The following is a 24,166-nucleotide window of genomic DNA, read 5'->3' as shown; positions in this document are numbered from 1 at the left end:
ATGCCACGGCAAACTGGCTGACACTGACGGCGGCGGTGCACAAATGCTGCGCAGCTAGCGCCATTCGACGGCCAACACCGCGGTTCCTGGTGTGTCCGCTGTGCCGTGCGTGTGATCATTGCTTGTACAGCCCTCTCGCAGTGTCCGGAGCAAGTATAGTGGGTCTGACACACCGGTGTCAATGTGTTCTTTTTTCCATTTCCAGGAGTGTATATAAAACAAAGATGATGTGACTTACCGAACGAAAGTGCTGGCAGGTCGACAGACACACAAACACAAACATAAACACGATATTCAAGCTTTCGCAACAAACTGTTGCTTCATCAGGGAAGAGGAAAGGAGAGGGAAAGACGAAAGGATGTGGGTTTTAAGGGAGAGGGTAAGGGAAATGACTCCTTACCCTCTCCCTTAAAACCCATATCCTTTCGTCTTTCCCTCTCCTTTCCTCTTCCCTGATGAAGCAACAGTTTGTTGCGAAAGCTTGAATTTCGTGTGTATGTTTGTGTGTCTGTCGACCTGCCAGCACTTTCGTTCGGTAAGTCATCATCATCTTTGTTTTTAGATATATTTTTCCCACATGGAATGTTTCCCTATATATATATATATATATATATATATATATATATTTCCTTTGCAATTTACATTTCATTCTCTCGTTCATATTTTGATATTTTGTTGCTGCAGTATTATTCTGCAGTAGCGGGATACAGTAATGTCCATTGTTAGAACATCTGTTATTACCAGTCAAAATGACAAAAAATTAACTGAAAACTAAATCAATGAAAAACTCCCGGGATTCTAGAAAATTCCCGTTTTTCTCGGTTTTCTCGCGGATGAAAAATTGCTGGGTCTTTCTCGGATCTTCCGGGCCGTATACACGATGTAATAGTTTCTTGTGAGGAATGGTATCAAAACCCTTCTGGAAATCTAGGAATATGGAATCGATCTTAGATCCCTTGTCGACAGCACTTATTGCTTCATACGAATAAATAGCTAGCTGTGTTGCACAAGAACGATATTTTCTGAATCCGTGTTGGTTATGTATCGATAAGTCATATTCTTCAAGGTGAGTCATGTTAGAGTACAGTATATTCTCCAAAATCCTACTGCAAATTGATGTCAGTAATATGCATCTGTAATTCAATAGATTACTCCTATTTCCTTTCTTGAGTATTGGTGTGACCTGTGCTACTATCCATTCTTTAGGAACAGACCTTTCGCCAAGTGAACAGTTGTATATGATTGCTAAGAAATGCACTATAGTGTCTGCATACTCTGAAAGGAACCTGATTCGTATTCCATCTGGACCAGAAGACTTGCCTTTCTTAAGTGATTTGAGTTGTTTCACAACACCTCAGATATATAGTTTTATGTCACTCATGCTAACCCCTGTTCTGGTTTCGAATTCTTGAATAGTTACCTCGTCTTTTTTCGTGAAGGAATTAAGGACAGCTGTATTTAGTAACTCTGGTTTAGTGGCACCATCATCACTGTGGAAACTCTGCTGTTGGTTATATATATATATATATATATATTTATTTATTTTTGTTTTTCAGTAGGACCAACTATCTTTGCCCACTTCGGTTGCTCATTTCTAAAAATAAAAGTTCACTATGCCATGGAATTATGCAAAACTTCTCCTCGGTGAACTAAAACCACTACTCATCACACCTGGTGACCTCCATCATCCATCAGTTGCAGGAATTTGTTTACAACTGACGATCCATACAGTGCTGTACGCATCTCCACTCAGCCACATCCACTGGATTTCCCACTTCTCTAGAGCAGGTACCTCAACCATTAGACCAGCTGAGTGCATTTGCTGGCTTAACTGGAATTTCCATTGTGGATGATGTTTATTACCCATGGTTTGCAAACACTACCACCAGAGATTCTCATGTACATCCTCTGCAGTAGGATAACATCCACCCATTCGATTTCCCTTTTGCTGCTCTTCCCACATGTCCCCCGGGATAAACTCTAGTAGAAGTGTCGATGAGACACTGAGTCAGAAGTGGCGGTGTGCTCAGGGAGCCTACTGTTCAAGGAGACTGCCTGCAATAAGCAGCAAATCTGGGTTCCTGTTCCAGTGCGGCACAGATTTCCAATAGTCACTACAGATGTAACTGACCAGAGAACCATTTAAGGAATATTCGAATTACATTTTAAGACATACGCAAAACAAGCTGTAGCTTCATTACTGTACTAAATATTAACTTTTTGTCATTATTACTTGTATTTCTGTTTACCTTATTTTCGCCATTTCTTCTTCAGTGTCTTCAATAACTTATACCTCCAAATATTCACATAGATTTTGTTGAGGGGAATTGTCTGAAAAGTCCCATTTCCACACCTATTTCGTTCAGAATCAATTTGTAAGATACACAATCATCACTAAAAACAAAATCTAGATTTAACACAATATATAAAGAGTCTTTGGGAACAGGTATGATTTGTATGCGACACTTCCTACGTAACTACAGTTGAGTGACTGAATTGAACGTAATTCTCACGGCAGATACAGAAAACAACAAATCTTCTGCATATGTGCTCAATCTTCAAAATATCATAGCCATAAAAAGGAGTAATGTTTAATGGCAACTGTAACCTCTAGCCAAAAACTGAAGGAATTTGTATCTTATTTTATTTACTATATCGGCTGGTTAGTGCCAAAATAAGCAGTACTGTGAGGGTAAGACTTGGGCACGTCTGGCAACACAACTCACCGGAAGCGCGAGGCGGCTGCGTCATCAGGTGGAGGGGTGTGTCGGGCAGACGTGGGAGGCGCAGCTGCAGCAGGAGTCCGGCTGTGGCCGCTGTGGGGTTGACGGTCAGAGTTGGGGGTGGACCCGCCCCCTGTGGCGGTCGGCGAGCTGCACAGAGAAACACTGTGTGGGTGGGCGTGTTCACACAGGGGCCAGGGGGATGTTCACTGCAGGCGGTGCGGCTGAGGGACTGTCCACCGGGGCAACAGAACACTCAGTGCCAACAACACCAGCCCGTCACTTAACGTGACTGTACCACCAATTAACTGGTCTTTTTCTGCACTACTTCTGCTATATTCCCCACTGGCGTAGCTTAAGATGCAAAACAACAAATTGTTCACAATGAAGCATAAACCAAATCCCAAACATAAGGGCAGGGCCACAATATTGCTGCCCTGACAGAACAACTATCAGACAGAATTTAGAAGCAGTTAAAGTCAACTGGCTGCTACTTTTGGTTGTGAGGTAATCTGAAAACTGATATATGGATGCTGAATTATATCACTGGAGGAAGAGAGAGAGAGAGAGAGAGAGAGAGAGAGAGAGAGAGAGAGAGAGAGAGAGAGAGAGAGAGAGAGCCAGTGATAGGGAAACAAACTGATAAGTTGGGGCATCAACTTACTGTTGAAATTATATGGTCATGGATATGCAGGGGTTGTTTGATGTGGAGCCTGAGGGAATGAAGAAGATGGTCAAGAATTACAAGAGCTATGCTATAAAATTTATGGAGAGTATATTCAAAATTTGCATTTCAATAAAGCAAATAGGACTAAATGTCCAACGTATTCATAATTCGATTCCTGGAAAAGACAGCAGTGGTGATGTGTTTCTTAAACAATTTTCTTGGTGAGCAATTTACAGTACAGACCACCATTAAAAGAAAAAAAAATGGGTTAGGCCGTGTATGCAATTTTATCTGATGGACAATGGTTCCAACTTGTGAAGTAACCTGTAGTCTATTGAATATGGATTTTAAAAAAGTTGAAAAGGAAACGAAATAGACTTGTATGGAGTAAATGTATCCAAGAGACAGAGGCACCAAATGATAGCTGGATGAGAACGTCACATCAATACTGACGTTGTGGGTGATATGTCGTACACCTGCTGTATTCCAGTAGCAGGAAATCTGATAGGCATCCCTGGACGACCTCTGGTAACGCCACGGAGAACTTCAAACAAGGCAGGAGGGCAGAGATTGTTTGTTTGTTTAGTGAAAGGGAATGCACAGAAAATATTCAGGGCGATAGCTGAACAGAGACGAGAAGGAAATGTGATTGTAAGGCACAGCATTGAGTGTGACAATGTTATTGTGCTCGCTGGAGTATTCTCTTCTTGTTTGCCTCCAGTGTGCATGACTAGCCCCATTGCTCATAGCTCCTGCTTTACTGGATATCTCAGGGAGTCATACCCTGCTCTTTGGGGCTAGTCACCCAGGGGTAGCGTCTCTTTTAGTAATCAGGAAAGTCCTCAGTCCCGGGTTCGAACCTCTCAGTCGCTTAAATTTTGAATAAGAATAATCAGCATTGGTGTCTGAAGACTTGCAGCATAAGGTGTCACCCTCTTACGGCCAACAGCCTTTCCAAAGAGGGCGGAGGGGCCCACAGAGGTTCAGGGCACTCTTTCCCTTGAGGCTGGAAACTGCTCCTAAATGAGGACGAATTGGCAATGACCAACAACATGAGCATACAGAAGGTCAAGATACTGCATAAAGATACGTAACGTGCATCAACATGACATGTGTCATGTGATTCAATAAGAGCCATAACGGTCTCTCCATTGGCAAAAGACTAGTCCCACATTCAAACCTCCAGGCGAGGAGGCCCAAGGGGGAGATGACCACGAGAAAAAGGTTGAGTAACCAACATTGTATGATTCGGGAGCTGGAAAGTGAGGAGTTCGAATGTGGTTGAGAAGCCAGAAAATAAGAAAAGGGAAATGCTGAGGACATATGTTGCTATAGTGGGTGTCAGTGATGTGGGAATGGGAAAGGGGAAAAGATTTCTGTCCACATGAGAATAGGGTAGTAGCAACAGCAGCAGATAACAGGAGTAGGATTCAGTATCAATAGAAAGGCAGGGCAGAAAGTGAGATTCTGTGACCGGATGAGTATAGATGTTCTCGTGAGAATCGACAGCAAACCAACAACATCCATAGTTCAGGTATACATGATGACGTCGCAAGTTGAAGGTGGAGAGAGAGAGAAAGTATGAGGATATTGAACAGGTAATTCGGTACATATGTAATAGTCATGGAGGTATTGAAACGCAACCGTACGGGAAGGAGTAGAAGAAAGGGTTACATGAAAATATGTGCTTGATAATAGGAATAGGAGAGAAGAAAGGCTAGTTAAGTTCTACAGTAAATTTATCCTACTAATAGCTGGTATAGTCTAGTCAAGAATCTTGAGACAATGGGTATACTTGGAAAAGGACCGAAATATGGGAGGTTTAAAGTCACACTATATTATTGTCAGGCAAACATTTTGAAATCAGATACTGGACTGTAAAGCATACCCAGGAGTACATATAGACTCATAACAATTTAGCAGTGATGAAGAGTAGGCTGAATTTTACGAGACTCGTCAGGAGCAATCGATGTACAAAGAAGCGGAATACAGTAGTGCTAAGGAAACAAGAGATGAGATTTATGTTCTCTGAGGCTACAGATACTGCGATAATAAGCAGCTCAATAGGTAGTTCAGTCGAAGAGGAATGGGTATCTAACAACGACAGTAACAGAAGTTGGAAAGAAAAACGTAGGTACAAAGAAGCTAACTGCGAAGAAACCATGGAAAATATAAGAAATCCTTCAGTTGATCAATCAAAGAAAGAAGTTCAAAAATATTCAGGAAAATTCAGTAATAGAAAAATATGTCACTTAAGGATGAAATGAATAGGAAGTGCAGAGAAGCTAAGGTGAAATGGCTGCACGAAAAATGTGAAGAAATCAAAGAAGAAATGATTCTTGGGACGACTGATGCAGCATATAGGAAAGTCAAAGCAATCTTCCACAGAATTAAAAGCAAGCGTGGTAACATTGAGAGCACAATGGGAATTCCAGTGTTAAATACAGAGGCGAGATCGGATAGTTGGAAAGAGTACACTGAAGGCCTCTCTGATTGGAACAACTTGTCCGATGGCATGACAGAAGAACAAGCAGGAGTCGGTACGGAAAATATTGGTGATTAGAATCAGAATTTAAAACCGCTTTGAAAAATTTAAAATCAAAGAAGGCATAAGGTATAGACAACATTCAATCAGAAGTTCTAAAATCATTGGGGGAGGTGGCAAAAGGTCTATTCTCACTGGTGTGTAGAATGTATGAGTCTGGCAATATACAATCTGACTTTATATTTCTCTCAATCATCACGATTTGGAAGACTGCAAGAGCAGAGAAGTGTGAGAATTATCGCACAATCAGGTTAACAGCTGAAGCATCCACGTTTCTGACAAGGATAATACACAGGAGAATGGAAAAGAAAATTGAAGTTCCATGACGTTCATAGGATTTGTGGTCCTGGAGAAAGCGTTCGGCAATAACAAATGTTGCAAGATGTTTGAAATTCTGAGAAAATACGGGTAAGCCATAGGAGAAGTCGTGTAATTTGCAATATGTACAAGAGGCAAGAAGGTAAAATAAGAGTGGAAGACCAAGAACGAAGCACTCGGGTTAGGAAGGGTGTCAGACAGAGATGTAATCTTTCGCTCTACTGTTCAATCTATATACCGAAGAAGCGATGACGGAAATAATGGAAAGATTGAAGAGTGGAATTAAAATTCAGGGTGAAATGATATCATAAGTTTTGCTGATGACTGATTCTCTCGGTGACAGTGAAGAAGAATTACAGGGTTTGCTGAATGGAATGAACAGTCTAATACGTACAGAATATGGAATCGGAGTAAATCAGAGAAAGGCGAAATTGATAAGAAGCAGAAGAAGTGAAAACAGCGAGAGACTTAGCATCGTGACTGGCGATCAGTAAGTAGATGACGAACAAAGCAAGGGCGACGTCAAATTCACACTAGCACTGGCAAAAAGGGAATCGTGCTTACCTGGCTTCTGATGGTGGCTCACCGAGCATTCTGCTGACTTCAATGACTTCTTGTGGGTACTCGAGCACAGCGTCCGCCCAGCCCTGCGTGGCCATCACCTGCAGGTGGTCCTTTATGAAGGCGACGGCAGCCCTCGTGGCGTCCGGGCACGAGTGCCTCACTGCCGTGACGGCCGTCGCCGCTGCGGTCTCGACGGCCAACTGCGAGATCAGCTGCCGCTCGCAGGCAGCCTTCAGGCCCGACAAGCCGTACTTGTCGGCCGCTGAGAGCAGCTGGGGGGCCGTGTCGGGCAGCTGGGGGGCCCGCAGGGTATACGCGTAGGCCACCAGGAGCCTCAGCACCGGGCCCTCCACGTCGTCGATGCTCACCTGGCCGCAGCTGGCCTCCAGCATGTCGTGCGCGAACATCGCTGCGAACACGGGGCTCGCAGCTGCCAGCACCGCCCTGTGAGCCGCCACCCTCGTCTCGCCCGCCACCAGCGTCACCAGGGCGCCGTCACCCCCGTCTAGCAGGGCGGCCAGGGCCTCGGTTGTGGTGTTCTGAACCTCCGTAACTGCCGACATGGTGGGTGGTCCTGAAACACAGTACCACTGAGCAGCCCTCACACTGTACCCTCAACACTTGTACGAGGCGCATGCATACCTGTATGAAATGAAACAACAGCTGGTGAGTGTTGTCCACCCTAAATCAATTACGTCACCAGTTTCCTTCAAATGACAAGGGTCCGTACTGCTTCGTGATCACCTAAGGTTTGTAACTACCAGCGTCGTACTATGATAAACTGCTTTCACCTTCTAAAAATGTTATCGTTCTCAGTCAAAAGATGGTTTATATATGACATAGCAAAAAAATGGCAAAGCAACAAACTTCTTTCAGCACTAAAGTTACAGGACTTTTATTTAAATCCAAGCTCGTGGCACCTCTGAGAAAAATTTTCTTCCTCCTTATCTCAGGTTCCACATATCAGTCACACATCAGAAGCAATGTACATGTAATGCAGAAATCATTTTCCTCGGTGAATGTCTCAGGGTAGGCACGATTAAACTTGACCGGCCCCCTTGACCGAGCGGTTCTAGGCGCTTCAATCCGGAACCGCGCGCCTGCTATGGTCGCAGGTTCGAATCCTGCCTCGGGTATGGATGTGTGTGATGTTCTTAGGTTAGTTAGGTTTTAGTAGTTCTAGGTTCTATTGGACTGATGACCTCCGATGTTAAGTCTCATAGTGCTCAGAGCCATTTGAACCGTTCTGAACCACTGTAAGAGTCTAAATTCATTAGTATGTTTAACTCTCCTTTTAACAGACTGATATCTGTGTCTTCTTTCTTAAGAAAAAGATTCAGCGCCCACCTCCATCGTAAAGAATGCTGCATAATACAATCATAAATCATGTCGCCATTTTATCCGAATGTTGCAAGCTATGGTGTACCCAGGTATTTCCAGGTTGAGCAGTTTAGAAATGAAACTCGTTGCTCCATTTCCAGAACGTGTGTTGTGGAACTTTCGCACAAATATATATTTGTATCTCCTTTTGGCGTGGACGTGTTTGAATAGCATCTTTGCTCCACAGAACGTTCGGATACTTATTAGATGACATACGTCATGGCTAAACCAAAGTAAGCTCTGTCACAGCTCCGACATCACTCTTCACTCTCCTGGTCGTATGAGGGGCAAACGACGGAGTCAGTGAAATAGTTCCACACCCTACAGTGTAAACTGGTTTCCGAAATTCAGACAAGTGGGGTTCACGAGAACGGCGTGCACTTTTTTCGAAACGTGCCGACTTATCTCCATTCCACCAGCGTAAGACGTCTGCCGGACCGTTACGGTGCCAGCAGGGCGCCTAAGAATTCGTCCCAAGGCTTCTGTCGCGCCCGCTCGACGTGGATCGAGACGCCGAGGCAGTGCTGTACGGAGTGTAGCGCCGGAGGTCACCTCAGGGTCGCAGGCCAACACGTACACTGCCTGGAAGCCACCCGACCAACCCGAGTCTTCCTTCCCCATCCCTCATTAGTTAATTGTACATTTGCTTCCGTTTTACATCGCTTTGTGGTTTTTTCGCCTCCCCATTCCAAGTATGCACTCAATGTTATAGGCTCAAAACTTTGGACACTGGCGTTGTAATCGCATAATGAACGACTTTTTACTGTTGTTTACAGGTATTATTGCCGTATTTTCCTACATCCAAGTGGTGCTGCATGTAAATAAACGAAGCGGTAAAAGCTGTAAAGCCGTTTACATTTCCATACAGTCTTCGAGCATCGATATGTTCCTCGTCTAAGAATCAGACGTCATTGTCTTATAAATGTTTAACGTATCCTGAGATCAGTGGTGTAGTATTCTACTTTATTGTGACACTCACAATGCGACTGTAGTTTACACTGAGCTTTCGCAGATTCTTTCACTCAAACGGTTTTCTAGGTAATCACAGATTTGCCAAGATACTGAGCGGGATCGTGTCTGAATTATTAGTAGACAGAGAGCAATGGTCCCGATCACCTTCAGCATATTTTGGAGACACTATCTTCGTGCGTGTCTGCGCCATGTAACCGGCAGAGAAACGTGTGTGAAATGCAAGTAGTGGACTGGATATGCAGGGCGCGGCGGTGAGACACTCTGGGCTCTCATTCGGGAGGACAGTGGTTCGACCACACACTGTGCAGTGGTCTGCAGACGAAGGGCGAATGAGTGGACGTGGCTGCTTGTCATTTGTGTCTTCTGGACCGGTTTTCTGTTTGCTGTCCACCTACACAGGTTTTTCTTCATAGAGTGTCTCTCAATAGGAGTGCCGTGATGGTGCCCTAGAAGAGGCATGACCTTTCAGGTAGCCCTACCGGTCTTCATTACCGAATGTTCCACAAATTGCAACAGGTATTTAGCTGTCTGTGTCTCATTTCCCAGGAAAACCATGAGGAAGTGGTCTCACTTCGTCCATCATTAAAGTTGTTTACAAGCTTTCCAATGAGTACGACGTGCATTAAACTACTTTTCAATATTTATATAATTTCCAATGGTGGTGATGTTTTCTTCTGCAGTGCAATTTCCGTGTGTGGGTCACACAAGTCAGAAACGATTTCACGGTGCCATCAATTTGGAATCATTACAGTCGTCTCATCAGTATGAATTGCAAACTTCTTTATTCTTTTTCCATCCAAATTCGAAATTAATCAGCAAAAGCACTCTACGCCCTCTCTAAGGTTTTTTATTAATGAGTAAACATTTGGCTGAGCTTTTGATATTAATAGATCACTTTCTTCCACCCCTCAGAGGCGTTTTCGATGTGATGGGGCCTTCCACTGTAATTCCACATGTCTGATGGCATCTGGTCTTTATCAACCAACTGGTCCAGAAATAGTCAAATAATCGACGAAACTAGTTTTTCAGACAGTATTTTCTGAATAGACAGCCAACCATGATCCAATATTTCTAAGACAATATATCGTACTCTGAATAGATTGTTAGATAACAATGTCTTTCTTCGTTTCGTTAAGAGGGGACTTCTTTCCACGTCGTTGATTAAAATGAAAATTGTAACTCGTAATCTCTGGTTCAGGAAATAAATTTCCAGCTGATTGGAATGGACATTAGCAATTTACAGAGTCATTATGAGAGAAGCAGGGTTCCATCCGAGCACATTTTTATTTGTTAAGTAATAGTAAATATCAGGACTATGTAGTATGTCTCAAATAGTGAGGTGCATTCTGACTCCTACCATGTACACAATTGTCTTTCATGATTCAAACCAACTGTTAGTGGTTAAATTGTGCTCTGTGCGAAATTTTGCCAGGCAGCTTCCCCTTTCATTCCCTTACTTCACTTCTTTTCTCCTCCAACTTTTTTTCCGCTTCGTATTCTGCCTATCGATTTCGACTGCCCCATCACCCTTTCATTCCCTTACTTCACTTCTTTTCTCCTCCAACTTTTTTTCCGCTTCGTATTCTGCCTATCGATTTCGAGTGCCCCATCACAAGTTTTCATCTCGCTTAACGATCTGACCAATTTCTTCTCTCTCAAAAAGCATTTCCTTAATCTCTTCGTCATTTTCGGAACCAGTTCGCGTGCAAGCCAGTACTTCTGCAACTGGTTTGGCTGTGTGTATGTCCTGGCTGTGGTAACGACTTCTCCGTCCAGCTCAGATATCAATAAGATGTTAGTGTTTTCGGCCGAGAACGATATTAAACAAATTTCCAGTGACGTCAGGGAGAAATCTAGGGAGGAGTTATTCTCAAACACACGCATTTCTTGCTACCAGATGCTGAGACGAAGACAGGCATTGTGAAGAATCTAGCCACACCAAGATCGAGGACCCTGATTAAAATACATAAGCATAATCATCGTCCAACGGGGGCATTCGATCTGCAACGCTACACTTTTTTCTCGGCCAATTTCTGTTGGGAAAATGCGGAATTTGTGAGACATCGTGGAATATTCCACTTCAGCCCCTACAGTTTCATGAAATTCCAACAGCTGACACCACCGTATGTAGCCTCCAAAGTGGCGTCCGTAAAGGAGGTGCGACCCAAGCAGAGAGCTGTCACTGAGTTTCTTTCGGATGAAAACCAGAGCGTCGAAGATGTTCATACCCGCTTGCAGAATGTCTGAGGAGATTTGGCAGTGAACAGAAGCACCGCGAGTCGTAGTGCGAGGTGTCTGTCAGCGTCAGAAGAGCTTACTGGTGATCAACGCCTGGCCTAGCAGCGCCATCGTCGCAGCAACGTTGTGCATATCTGGCCGACCCCCGCGTGTCGGTCAGCTGCAAGACGGCTGTGACTCCTGCGATGTGGGAACGTGCTCTCCTTCAAGGTGACCGGTGGATCACTCAGAGCTGAACAACCCGCATCTCGCACCTTCCGACTTCCGTCTGTTTGGTCCAATGAAGGATGTACTCCACGGCAAGCAGTACACAGATGATGGGCAGGTCACTGATGCAGCAAGACGTGAGTGGCTGGTCAACTGTTTATTCACTCGGTCAGCTTTATCAGTTTAATGAAACAACCAGATGAAACTGGCCATGTCAGCTATATGAACACTTTTTCAACCACCCTCTGGGTTTGCAATGTAGCTAATTATTACGAATTGTCATCTTACATCGAAAGCGTAGCTTACCACGGAGCTGGGAGGAGAGCAGAATTTTGGTTCTCACGCTGGCACAGCTGATTTCAAGTGAATAACTTCAGTACTTTCGGAGATATAAATTTTTACCTAAAGGACGACTGTGATGGATTCATCTATAGTATCAATTGAAACTACAACCAGAAGTACAGGTCCATAAAATCTAATTGTCTGGAATTTTCTTTCTTTTCATTACCACAGATTTCTGACTAAATAGAAAGTACTTTGGAAAATTATTATTTCATTGTGTTATGGTTATGTAAGTGTTTTGCTGGGTCTGAGGACATACGTTGAAATTATATGGAAATTAAGTAAATCTATGTGTGAGAACGTTTCTTGTACAATTGTGGAATTTGTGACGTATGCCCGACTTACTTTGGTTTTGTAAAAGGCAGCCAGAAGGGTCGTTGAGTATTAAATCTGTAAGTAATTTATGTTGCGGAATGGAATCTAATTTTGTCTTCATTAAATTTTATTTAGTTTTGGAATTACGTGATTTCCAGTCTAAATTACCTGCAGTAATCTGATTGTCATTAAAAATACCTTAAGTATACAAGTGCTCGAAATGATCTGATTGGCTGTTTAATATATTAGCCAATAGGAATGAAGCATATCCCGTGCGTATCAGTATGGCTTTGTGCCTCCGATCTAGGAGCTGATGAAGTCGTTCGGGAGCCATCTTCTGGTAAACGCCTATGTTAAATCGCACTGATCAAATTTATTCCAAAATAACGAAATTTGCGCGTTTTATTGCTTCTCTTACCGTTGACAAAGAGCGACTACAGTACTGAATATTCTGTGAGAGCTTGAGATTTGTGAGTGATTTATTTTAGGAGATATTCGAATATGAACATTTTATTTCGTACACAAACACTGCGCGGCGTGTTTCGTGCTGATTACGAGACATTATATGCATTATAGTAATGTTTCTATACTGAGTCTGGGTGAGTGATTTCACTGACTTTTGTTTTCAAGTCTTTTTGGAATGCCGCAATTGTTAAATCAGCCCAGAATTTTGCCATTCTGCATGCTTTTCGAGGAGCTAAGGACTGCACTGAGTGCAGGTGATTTCTGGAGGAGACAATATTCCATAAAAACACATTTAGAAACTAAACCAACGTCAAATCCTGACTCTGCGAATACATCTTAACTCCATTCGTATGGCTCTCGCACAGATCACGAAGACAAGTTTAGACTGATTACTGCACACACAGAGGCACTTTAATGATTCTTCACACACCCCTGAACGTGAATGGACCATGAGTAACTCTTAGTAAGTGATACGATGGATGTACCCACTGCCATGCACTTCACAGTCGTTACAAGGGAGTAGATAAGTGAGACTCAGTTTGGGAGGAGGAAGAATCACACTATCTTTTAAGGGACTGTAACTGATTGGTTCCTCCAGTAAATGTAAGGGCCTTGCTGCTCTCACACGTAGACAACTCGGGTAATACATAACGAGTCCGTAATTATGAGCAATACATCATCCATCTGCGGTAACTATAGACTTTGCATTACTGTACTGAAACTTCCTGCAGAGCTGAAAGGAACATTTAGAACTTAACGGTCGTTACTGGAAGAAACCCATAGTGTGTGGCTTTTTCAGTCCTTATTACGACCATGTGCTCCCTCTGAACGTCATCACGTCATCAGCGCACACAAATGCAACTGTGAGGCTACATAAATGGTCGGCTGTCAATCGTTTTTTTTTTTTCGCTGTATGCAGACATCTTGAAGTGATCAATGGGCAGACTTACTCACAACAGAGTCAGTGCCCATACTGACACATACGATGAGTTTCTTTATGCACTTAGTCGGGGAACTGCGATTGTGCAACACTATTGCATTGTAAGTAACATATGAGACACTTCACCCGGCTAAAAACCAGGACGCCCTTCCTGCTGAAAAAGACACACGCGAGATTCTCCTGTCCTCCGGCAAAGTGGCTCTGCTTCTCCACTCTAACCACCAACCTCCGAAAACCATGCAGTCCTTAAAGGACTGCTTAAAACCTGTTCGTGGCTCAAAGTCATATCCCTTATCAGTGAAGAGCCGTCGAATGACTAATCAGTTGAGTGGAAAAAGCTAGTCAAGAGGTATCGATTATATTTATCAAATCACCCACCAAATGTCTGAAGTATGGCAAGCTGCAATCATTCTGGAGTGTTATACATGTGAGAAACAGATTTCCTCTGGAAAAAATTAACAGCAGCTACTGCACCTTACAAACACATTTTCTTTTGCGAACTTCCAGCATGCTGCAGTACCTTAGGGCAACAACTACTATTCATCAGTACATAAAAAAACAGCCCAAGTTGCAAATTTTTACTTCTTATTGAATCGATGACCAGTTTCGAGCCGAGACCCATTTTGAAAACGTCATAACATAATCGGATGCTGTTTTTGACTTATGATGATTTGAAAATGGGTCTCGGCCCGAAATTAGTCATCGAATGAATAAAAAGTAAAAATTTTCTACTCCGACTTGTTTCCCTTTCTACTGACTTTTTTTGCCACTGAGTTCTTGGTCGTAAGCTTGTATAATAAATCCATCTGAAAAACCTACACAAGGCAAAATTCTAACTTCAATAAAAGTCGAACTGAAGAATTGTTAATCTCACAAACTAAGAATCAAAAGTAGTCTTTCCTCACCTGGGTTCCGCGAGTTCCGGAATCTGTACAGAAAAATGGAGTAGACAGCAACATGAACATCATTTCCGCCCTTTTTATTGCTCACGAAAGCCACACATTGCATGATGTACCACCACACAGCGAGACCTTCAGAGGTGGTTGTCCAGATTGTAATACCTCTAATACCCAGTAGCACGTCCTCTTGCATTGATGCATGCCTGTATTCGTCGTGGCATACTATCCACAAGTTGATCAAGGCACTGTTGGTCCAGATTGTCCCACCCCTCAATGGCGATTCGGCGTAGATCCGTCAGAGTGGTTGGTGGGTTATGTCGTCCGTAAAGAGCCCTTTTCAGTCTGTCCCAGGCATGTTTTGTAGGGTTCATGTCAGGAGAATGTGTTCGCCACTAGTCGAGCAATGTCATTATCCTGATGGAAGTCATTCACAATATCTGCACGATGGGGGCGCGAATTGTCGTCCATCAAGACGAATGCCTCGCCAATATGCTACCGATACGGTTGCACTATCGGTCGGAGGATGGCATTCACGTATCTTGCAGCAGTGACGGCGCCTTCCGTGACCACCAGCGGCGTACGTCGTTCAGACTGACCGGGTTGCCTCCAAACACGTCTCGGGCAATAGTCTGGTTAAAGGCATATGCGACACTCACAGTGAAGAGAACGTGATGCCAATACTGAGCGGTCCATTCGGCATGTTGTTGGGCCCATCTGTACCGCGCTGCACGGTGTCGTGGTTGCGAAGATGGACGTCGGGAGTGAAGTTGCGCATCATGCAGTCTATTGCGCACAGCGAGTCTTAACACAACGTTCTGTGGCTGCACGAAATTGCATTGTTCAACATAGTGGCGTTGCTGTCCGAGCTATTGCGACGCATAATCCGTAGGCAGCGGTCACCCACTGCGGCCTGAGCGAGGCACATCATCGACAGTTCCTGTCTCTCTGCATCTCGTCTATGTCCGAACAACATCGCTTTGGTTCACTCCGAGATGCCTGGACACTTCCCTTGTTGAGAGCCCTTCCTGGCACAAAGGGGCAATGCGGACGCGATCGAACCGCGGTATTTACCGTCTAGGCATGGCTGAACTACATAGAACACGAGCCATGTACCCCCTTCCAGGTGGAATGGCTGGAACTGATTGGCTGTTGGACCCGCTCAGTCTAATAGGCGCTGCCCATGCATCGTTGTTTACATTTTTGTGTGGGTTTGGTGACGTCTGTGAACAGTTAAAAGGGACTGTGTCTGTGATAGAATATCCACAGTCATCGTCTATCTTTAGGAGTTCTGGGAACCAGGCTGATGCCAAACTTTTGGTGTGTGTGTGTGTGTGTGTGTGTGTGTGTGTGTGTGTGTGTGTGTGTGTGTGTGTGTGTGTGTGTCGGGGTTTTTGTAGTTACACTCACTGCACGAGAGGGCTCCCATGAAAAGTGAGTCATGTTAGGGCAATGAAACGATGTTGAAACATTTGTGAGGTTGTGAGGACATGGGGAAGAGTACCAGTAAACAAACCATTAAAAATCGCATTTTAATTTCCACATGAGAGGGTAAACGTTGTTAATTGCGTTCAGTGTTTACATTCCTCGTTACGAACTTCCGTCAGTGTGAAGACCACCTGCATCCACGACAGCCTGGAACCGCCCTAGAGGTACCATTCCACGGCTGTTCACGGCGCTTCGCAAACGGCGGGCCGCGGGATGTCCGGCTGCCGCGACACAGCTCGTGCACTGCGTGGGAGTCGCACATCGCGGCCAGCATTCCCAGCCACGGCAGCAGCAACTTCTTCAACAGTCTGGGGCGCAATCGGCTGTCGGCCTTTCTCAGGAGCAGTTCCCAAGTCGCCATTACTTGAACCACTTTGGTCAACAACGGTGCGGAGAGAAGACCTCTCTGTATTCCGTTAATGCTTCGATACTCGCGAAGAGGAGCACCACTACTGCTGAAGCATCGATAAAACATCTTCCCCTGCTCACCTTGTGCAGATCCATGTTTAATTCATTATGGGGAACGGATCGGGATAGAGATGAGATACAGCAAGGTGTTTTAGATGAAAGTTGTAGGTGCCAAAAAGGGTCAACCATTGCTACTAACTTGACACAACCTTGAACGTGATTTTCAAGGTGATCTGGAGGTCAAAGTGATCTTTAGAATGGGAAACCAAGTTTTTCATTCAAAATTTAAAGGAGCAGCAAATTCTAGGAATAAAATGGCACATAATTCGAGGTCGTGGCTAGGTTCCACGAAGATGAAATAATCATGTTTTTTCGTTCTAGTATGGATTAATTCACAATACGGAAGATGCAGCAAAATTCAATGTTAGATACAAACTGGAAGGCGCATAAAGTATCATGTATCATTACCAATAATGAAGGTCTTACAGATAATTATAGGTCATTCTCAAGTTGTGTTTTGTTTCATGGAAATTCCAATTAGTGACGTTGGATATGGAAACTAAGAGATTTGGCCTTTATGTCTCAGCTGACGTGTTTATTGGAAAAAATAAATGAATCATGAAGTATAAATGTGATTTGGACGTTTGGGAGACAGAACATGTATAAATAAACCTGAGATCACTGGTTTGCAAGTCGCTAAGCGAGTCCCTCGCCTGTCTTCCCTCAGCATAGCTCTTCTGATTTGTATCTAACATTGTATTCTACTGTATCCCTCATATTCAGAGTTCATCCATGCTAGATTTGAAGACGTATTTGCTTGTTCGACCTGCACTGAACCTTGCCATAACCAATAATTTATCATTTTCCGCGTAAAATCTTTCTAATCTTAACTCCAATATTAGGATCTCATTTTAAAAAATCACTTTAACCACCAAATGACGTTCAAAGTTACGGCCATTGGTAGCAATGCGTGGCCCCCTTTGACACATATAACTTGTATCTAAAACACCTAGCTATATCTAGTCTCTATCCCGAGTTCCCCCCCCCCCCCCCCCCTATGAACCATTGACCTTGCCGTTGGTGGGGAGGCTTGCGTACCTCAGCGATACAGATAGCCGTACTGTAGGTGCAACCACAACGGAGGGGTATCTGTTGAGAGGCCAGACAAACGTGTGGTTCCTGAAGAGGGGCAGCAGCCTTTGGTAGCTGCAGGGGCAACAGTCTGGATGATTGACTGATCTGGCCTTCTCACGCTAACCAAAACGGCCTTGCTCTTGTGGTACTGTGAACGGCTGAAAGCAAGGGAAACAACAGCTGTAATTTGTCCCGAGGGCATGCAGCTATACTGTATGGGTAAATGATGGCGTCCTCTTGGGTAAAATATTCCGGAGGTACAATAGTACCCCATTCCGATCTCCGGGAGGGAACGACTCGAGAGGACGGCGTTATCGGGAGAAAGAAAACTGGCCTTCTATGGATCGGAGCGTGGAATGTCAGATCCCTCAATCGGTCAGGTAGGTGAGAAAATTTAAAAAGGGAAATGGATAGGTTAAAGATATAGTGGGAATCCGTGAAGTTCGGTGGCAGGAGGAACAAGACTATTGGGCAGGTGAATACTGGGTTATAAATACAAAATCAAATACGGGTAATGCAGGAGTAGGTTTAATAATGAATAACAAAAAGCAGTGTTTGTAGGATACTACAAACAGCATAGTGAACGCATTATTGTGGCCAACATAGACACAAAGTCCATGCCTACTACAGTAGTACAAGTTTATATGCCAACTAGCTCTGCACATGATGACGAAATTGATCAATTGTATGATGAGATCAAAGAAATTATTCAGCTAGTGAAGGGAGACGAAAATTTGATAGTCAAGGGGTGACTGGAATTCGAGAGTAGGAAAAGAGAGAGAAGGAAACATAGCAGGTGAATATGGATTGGGGGTAAGAAATGAAAGAGGAATCCGTCTGGTAGAATTTTGCACAGAGCATAACTTAAATATAGCTAACACTTGGTTCAGGAATCATGAAAGAACGCTGTATACATGGAAGAACCCTGGAGATACTAGAAGGTTTCAGAAAGATTATATAATGGTAAGACAGAGATTTAGGAACCAGGTTTCAAATTGTAAGACATTTCCAGGGGCACATGTGGACTGACCACAATCTATTGGTTATGAACTGTAGATTAAAACTGAAGAAACTGCAAAAAGGTGGGAGTTTAAGGAGATAGGACCTGGAAAAACTGAAAGAACCAGAGACTGTACAGAGTTTCAGGGAGAGCATAAGGGAACAATTGACAAGAATGGGGGAAATTAATACAGTAGAAGAAGAATGGGGAGCTTTGAGGGATGAAATAGTGAAGGCAGCAGAGGATCAAGTAGGTAAAAAGACGAGGTCTAGTAGAAATCCGTGGGTAACAGAAGAGATACAGAATCTGATTGATGAAAGGAGAAAATATAAAAATGCAGTAAATGAAGCAGGCAAAAAGGAATACAAACGTCTCAAAAATGAGATCATGTAGGTAAAAAGACGAGGTCTAGTAGAAATCCGTGGGTAACAGAAGAGATACAGAATCTGATTGATGAAAGGAGAAAATATAAAAATGCAGTAAATGAAGCAGGCAAAAAGGAATACAAACGTCTCAAAAATGAGATCGACAGGAAGCGCAAAATGGCTAAACAGGGATGCCTAGAGGACAAATTTAAGGATGTAGAGGCTTATCTCACTAGGGTAAGATAGATACTGCCTACAGGAAAATTAAAGAGAGCTTTGGAGAAAAGAGCCACCTGTATGAATATCAAGAGCTCTGATGGAAAACCAGTTCTAAGCAAAGAAGGGAAAGCAGAAAGGTGGAAGGAGTATATAGAGGGTCTATACAGGGGCAATGTTCTGGAGGACAATATTATGGAAAGGGAAGAGGATGTAGATGAAGCTAAAATGGGGGATATGATACTACGCGAAGAGTTTGACAGAGCACTGTAAAACAAGGCCCTGGGAGTAGACAACATTCCATTAGAACTACTGACAGCCTTGGGAGAGCCATTCCTGACAAAACTCTACCATCTGATGAGCAAGATGTATGAAACAGGCGATATACCCTCAGACTTCAAGAAGAATATAATAATTCCAATCCCAAAGAAAGCAGGAGTTGACAGATGTGAAAATTACCGAACTATCAGTTTAGTAAGTCACAGCTGCAAAATACTAACGCGAATTCTTTACAGACGAATGGAAAAACTGGTAGAAGCCGACCTCGGGGAAGATCAGTTTGGATTCCGTAGAAATGCTGTAACACGTGAGGCAATACTGACCCTATGACTTATCTTAGAACAAAGATTAAGGAAAGGCAAACCTACGTTTCTAGCATTTGTAGATTTAGAGAAAGCTTTTGACAATGTTTAGTGGAATACTCTCTTTCAAATTCTGAAGGTGGCAGGGGTAAAATACGGGGAGCGAAAGGCTATTTACAATTTGTATAGAAAGCAGATGGCAGTTATAAGAGTCGAGGGTCATGAAAGGGAAGCAGTAGTTGGGAAGGGAGTGAGACAGGGTTGTAGCCTCTCCCCGATGTTATTCAATCTGTATATTGACCAAGCAGTAAAGGAAACAAAAGAAAAGTTCGGAGTAGGCATTAAAATCCATGGAGAAGAAATAAAAACTTTGAGGTTCGCCGATGACACTGTGATTCTGTCAGAGACAGCAAAGGACTTGGAAGAGCAGTTGAACGGAATGGACAGTGTCTCGAGAGGAGGAGAACATTAACAAAAGCGAAACGAGGATAATGGAATGCAGTCGAATTAAGTCGGGTGATGCTGAGGGAATCAGATTAGGAAATGAGACACTTAAAGTAGTAAGGAGTTTTGCTATTTGGGGAGCAAAATAACTGATGATGGTCGAAGTATAGAGGATATAAAATGTAGACTAGCAATAGCAAGGAAAGCGTTACCGAAGAAGAGAAATTTGTTAACATCGAGTATAGCTTTAAGTGTCAGGAAGTCGTTTCTGAAAGTATTTGTATGGAGTGTGGCCATGTACGGAAGTGAAACATGGACGGTAAATAGACAAGAAGAGAATAGAAGCTTTCGAAATGTGGTGCTACAGAAGAATGCTGAAGATTAGATGGGTAGATCACATAACTAATGAGGAGGTATTGAATAGGATTGGGGAGAAGAGAAGTTTGTGGCACAACTTGACTAGAAGAAGGGATCGGTTGGTAGGACATGTTCTGAGGCATCAAAGGATCACCAATTTAGTACCGGAGGGCAGTGTGGAGGGTAAAAATGGTAGAGGGAGACCAAGATATGAATACACTAAGCAGATTCAGAAGGATGTGGGTTGCAGTAAGTACTGGGAGATGAAGCTTGCACAGGATAGGTAGCATCGAGACCTGCATCAAACCAGTCTCAGGACTGAAGACCACAACAACAACAATCTGACTCCCTTCGGGGCTGTATTTTCAGCAAAACAGAAATACGTATTCTTTTATTATTTTCTGACTGAGAAAGGAGATTCCAGTTTTCAGAACATCCTTCATTCCCCTTTTCACCCCATTCCGGGTTGAAATTTGGGGCAATACCTTCCTAGACGACGCGTACAGTGTAAAGTCCGCACCCCCTGGAGACTTCGAGTTCCTCACCTTATCTGACCTGACCCCGTCTAGCAGGGAAGAGGCCAGGAGCGTCCCAAACAGCGTATCCTACAGCGACTCTTGTTCACGGTCGGTACAGCAGTGTCCGCAATCTGTGGTTAGCGTCCACGGTTCGATTCCCGACAGAGTCGCTAATTTCCTTCTCTCGGGATATGGGTGTTTGCGCCGCCCCCACAACTTCAGCTCATCTCCACCGCCGAGCAGGTCGGCCGAGTCGCGTGAAACGGGACGGCTTTCTCCTACCGGCCGAGCAACCCCGGGTGCAAATCTCCCGGCCAACACCGCCACCTCAGTATGTTTCCATGGTTCTGCAGCTCAGTCGGTAAAAACTAAACCCTTGTAGGACCACTCTAATGTGTGTGTGTGTCCGCGCCAATCGACAATCAACTTTTACGATATCTATACTGGAATGCAAAATTTATACAATTACTGTTGTCAAATTACGCCAACATGTAAACTTCTGTATCATTTTAACAGGCTGAAGGAAACGTTCTTCTGCCGGAAAACTTCCTGTGGTGTACACATTTTTTACGCCCCCAATGTTTTCCGACTCAGCGTGAAACATGGCTTTCAAACGATATGAAGCACACAAAATGCACGGTCATGAATGTAACTGTTTACCCTCATGTGCATGATCGTAATACGTTACAGTGCTCTTTTCCAACACACTTCTCGTGTATCAATCAGATGTAAACATAAAGCACCACAAAATTAATATCGTGATGGGACACGTAGTGTAACTAAGTAGCCACCTACAGATCCAAACCTGAGACGACTTTGCGGAATGTGGTGGTGGGTACTTTGTTCACCGAAGCCGTTCTTCGCTGCGCCGTGACGTCAGTGTTGCTGCTGCCGCCGTCATCGCCCGCCCCCATCTGTTCACTCCTGGATCGAGACGTGGCTGCACGATCCGTTACAGCTATGCGGATAAGATGCCTGTCATCTCGACTGCTAGTGATACGAGGCCGTTGGGATCCAGCACGGCGTTCCGCATTACCCTCCTGAACCCACAGATTCCATTTTCTGGTAACAGTCGTTGGATCTCGACCAACGCGAGGAGAAATGTTGCGATACGATAAACCGCAATCGCGACAGGCTACAATCCGACCATTATCAAAATCGGAAACGTGATGGTACGCATTTCTCCTCCTTACACGAGGCATCATAACAACGTTTCACCAGACAACGCCGGTCAAGTGCTGCTTGTTTATGAGAAATCGGTTGGAAACTTTCCTTATGTCAGCACGTTGTAGGTGTCGCCACCGGCGCCAGCCTTGTGTGAATGCTCTGGAAAGCTTATCATTTGCATATTATAGCATCTTCTTCCTGTCGGTTAAATTTCGCGTCTGTAGCACGTCATCTTCGTGGTGTAGCAATTTTAATGGCCAGTAGTGTACAGAGGTATCAAAGAAGGGGGTGTTAATAGTGGCAAAATCACCAGATGAGGTATGTAGAGCAAGATTATTTTTCAAGTACCTGTTTTTTAATCTACATGTGACCCTTACAAGTGCTTGTTAGTCAAATAACGAGGTCAGTACACTTGTTTCATTGTAACTTTATCTTTAGCAGTATAAACCTGTGTGCAACAGAACGTTTCCTTCTTCCTGAAAAAGGAAATTAGTTTTGTCTGTTACAACCTTGTTCTGGGCGGCTATTTAATTGTAATACTAGTCTCTACTTTGCCGCTCTTTATACTGAATTCAAGGTATTACTACCGGCAACAACTGCAAAATAAAGCTTACTCACTTCACAGAACAGTACGTATGTCACTGGATACGCGATGTTCTGTGCCTGCAGGTCCGAGCGCATTTAGACGAGCCTCGAAATAAAACACGACGCTGTCTTCAGCTTTAGGAATAACTTCCGACAGCTCAGGGACATTCACAGCTGAGTGTACCTGGCGTGAACATGACAGCGACTAAATTCTTAGACCCAAATCCTACGCATTAGATCGCATGCATTACGACAATTCCAAGCGTAAGAACTAGGAAAAAGAAATAAAAGGTAACTGTCATCATAAAACAGGAAAACGGGACTATGACATACGACATATTTCTTTTAACGATAGCTTACTCATGACCATTTATGCTTCTGCTCTCTCTCTCTCTCTCTCTCTCTCTCTCAGCATTAATAAACTAGTTATACAACAGTCTACACAAATGAAGTACTGGTCGGTATTATTTCGAAATTACGAGTATCGTCAAAGTCTGTGGTGATTTGATGTATTTAACTTGTTGAACTGTATTGCCAATGAAGGCAGATCTAATTACATGGCGATGTCTTTCGAACGACGTGATCTCTTCCTCTCTCAAGGCACACACGGCCAGCTGCCGTATTCCTGTCGCGCGCATTATTCTCAGCTCACTGACCACTGTGTTGTGTCGCCTATCAACTGTTTACTTTTCTCAGTAACAACCGTTTTATCCGCGAATCAAATTTTGTCAGTTTGCAAGCCGTAAGTCAGTAACCAGTATATGGCATGTGTGTCTCGTATTGCCCCACGGCTACGCTCGTCATTGTTTTAATACTCCTCAGATGAAGAAAAGGAATAAAATCCTTTGTTAAGTTTCCATTCCAGTCGCTCAGTGTTGAAAATACGATGGGTTATGGGATCCAATCACAATTCCAACAGCATTGGCGGTTTATTTTTGTGTGAATTGTTACCCTTTTCTCATTCGATGAAGCATCACTATTTCTGAGTAACGGCCACATTTCTCTTGTTGACCGGTTTAATTGTACTTCTTGCCAAAACACACTATAATTTTAACATTCATTTTTGGAACAGCTACTGTGACAGAATTCTGAAACAGTGTGTCTCATTAAACAAGTAATTGTCGACCAGAGAGCTCAATAGCTTACGAAGAACCTCATTGTGTCGATTTGTGGTGTAGTTAAATTCTTTTATCTTGGCGGCTCGCGCATGCCCGCCCAAACGCGGGAGATTGCTGCATTGCCAGTTGCACGCACCAAGAGAAGCAGTGCTATAGTGTAGTTCGCAAACTTACGTTTAGGGGGGAACGCGCAGTTCATGAAGTAAAGCCACC

The 24,166-nt window shown here is 43.7% G+C and overlaps 1 protein-coding gene across 1 annotated transcript in view; it reads right to left on the bottom strand.

Moving 5' to 3' along the window:
- Positions 1-21,997, bottom strand: part of LOC124719814 (ankyrin-3-like) — a 37,522-nt gene extending 15,525 nt beyond the window's left edge. Inside the window, exons 1-3 of the mRNA XM_047245004.1 lie at positions 21,889-21,997; positions 6,818-7,391; positions 2,727-2,873 (exon numbers count right to left, since the gene is read on the bottom strand). Coding sequence (XP_047100960.1) covers positions 2,727-2,873; positions 6,818-7,391; positions 21,889-21,997 — 830 coding nt within the window. The remainder of the gene's footprint in view (positions 1-2,726; positions 2,874-6,817; positions 7,392-21,888) is intronic.
- Between the last annotated feature and the right edge of the window lie 2,169 nt (positions 21,998-24,166).

Source organism: Schistocerca piceifrons, chromosome 11 (genome assembly GCF_021461385.2).
Source record: "Schistocerca piceifrons isolate TAMUIC-IGC-003096 chromosome 11, iqSchPice1.1, whole genome shotgun sequence".
NCBI lineage: Eukaryota > Metazoa > Arthropoda > Insecta > Orthoptera > Acrididae > Schistocerca > Schistocerca piceifrons.
This window is presented reverse-complemented; position numbering and strand designations above follow the sequence as displayed.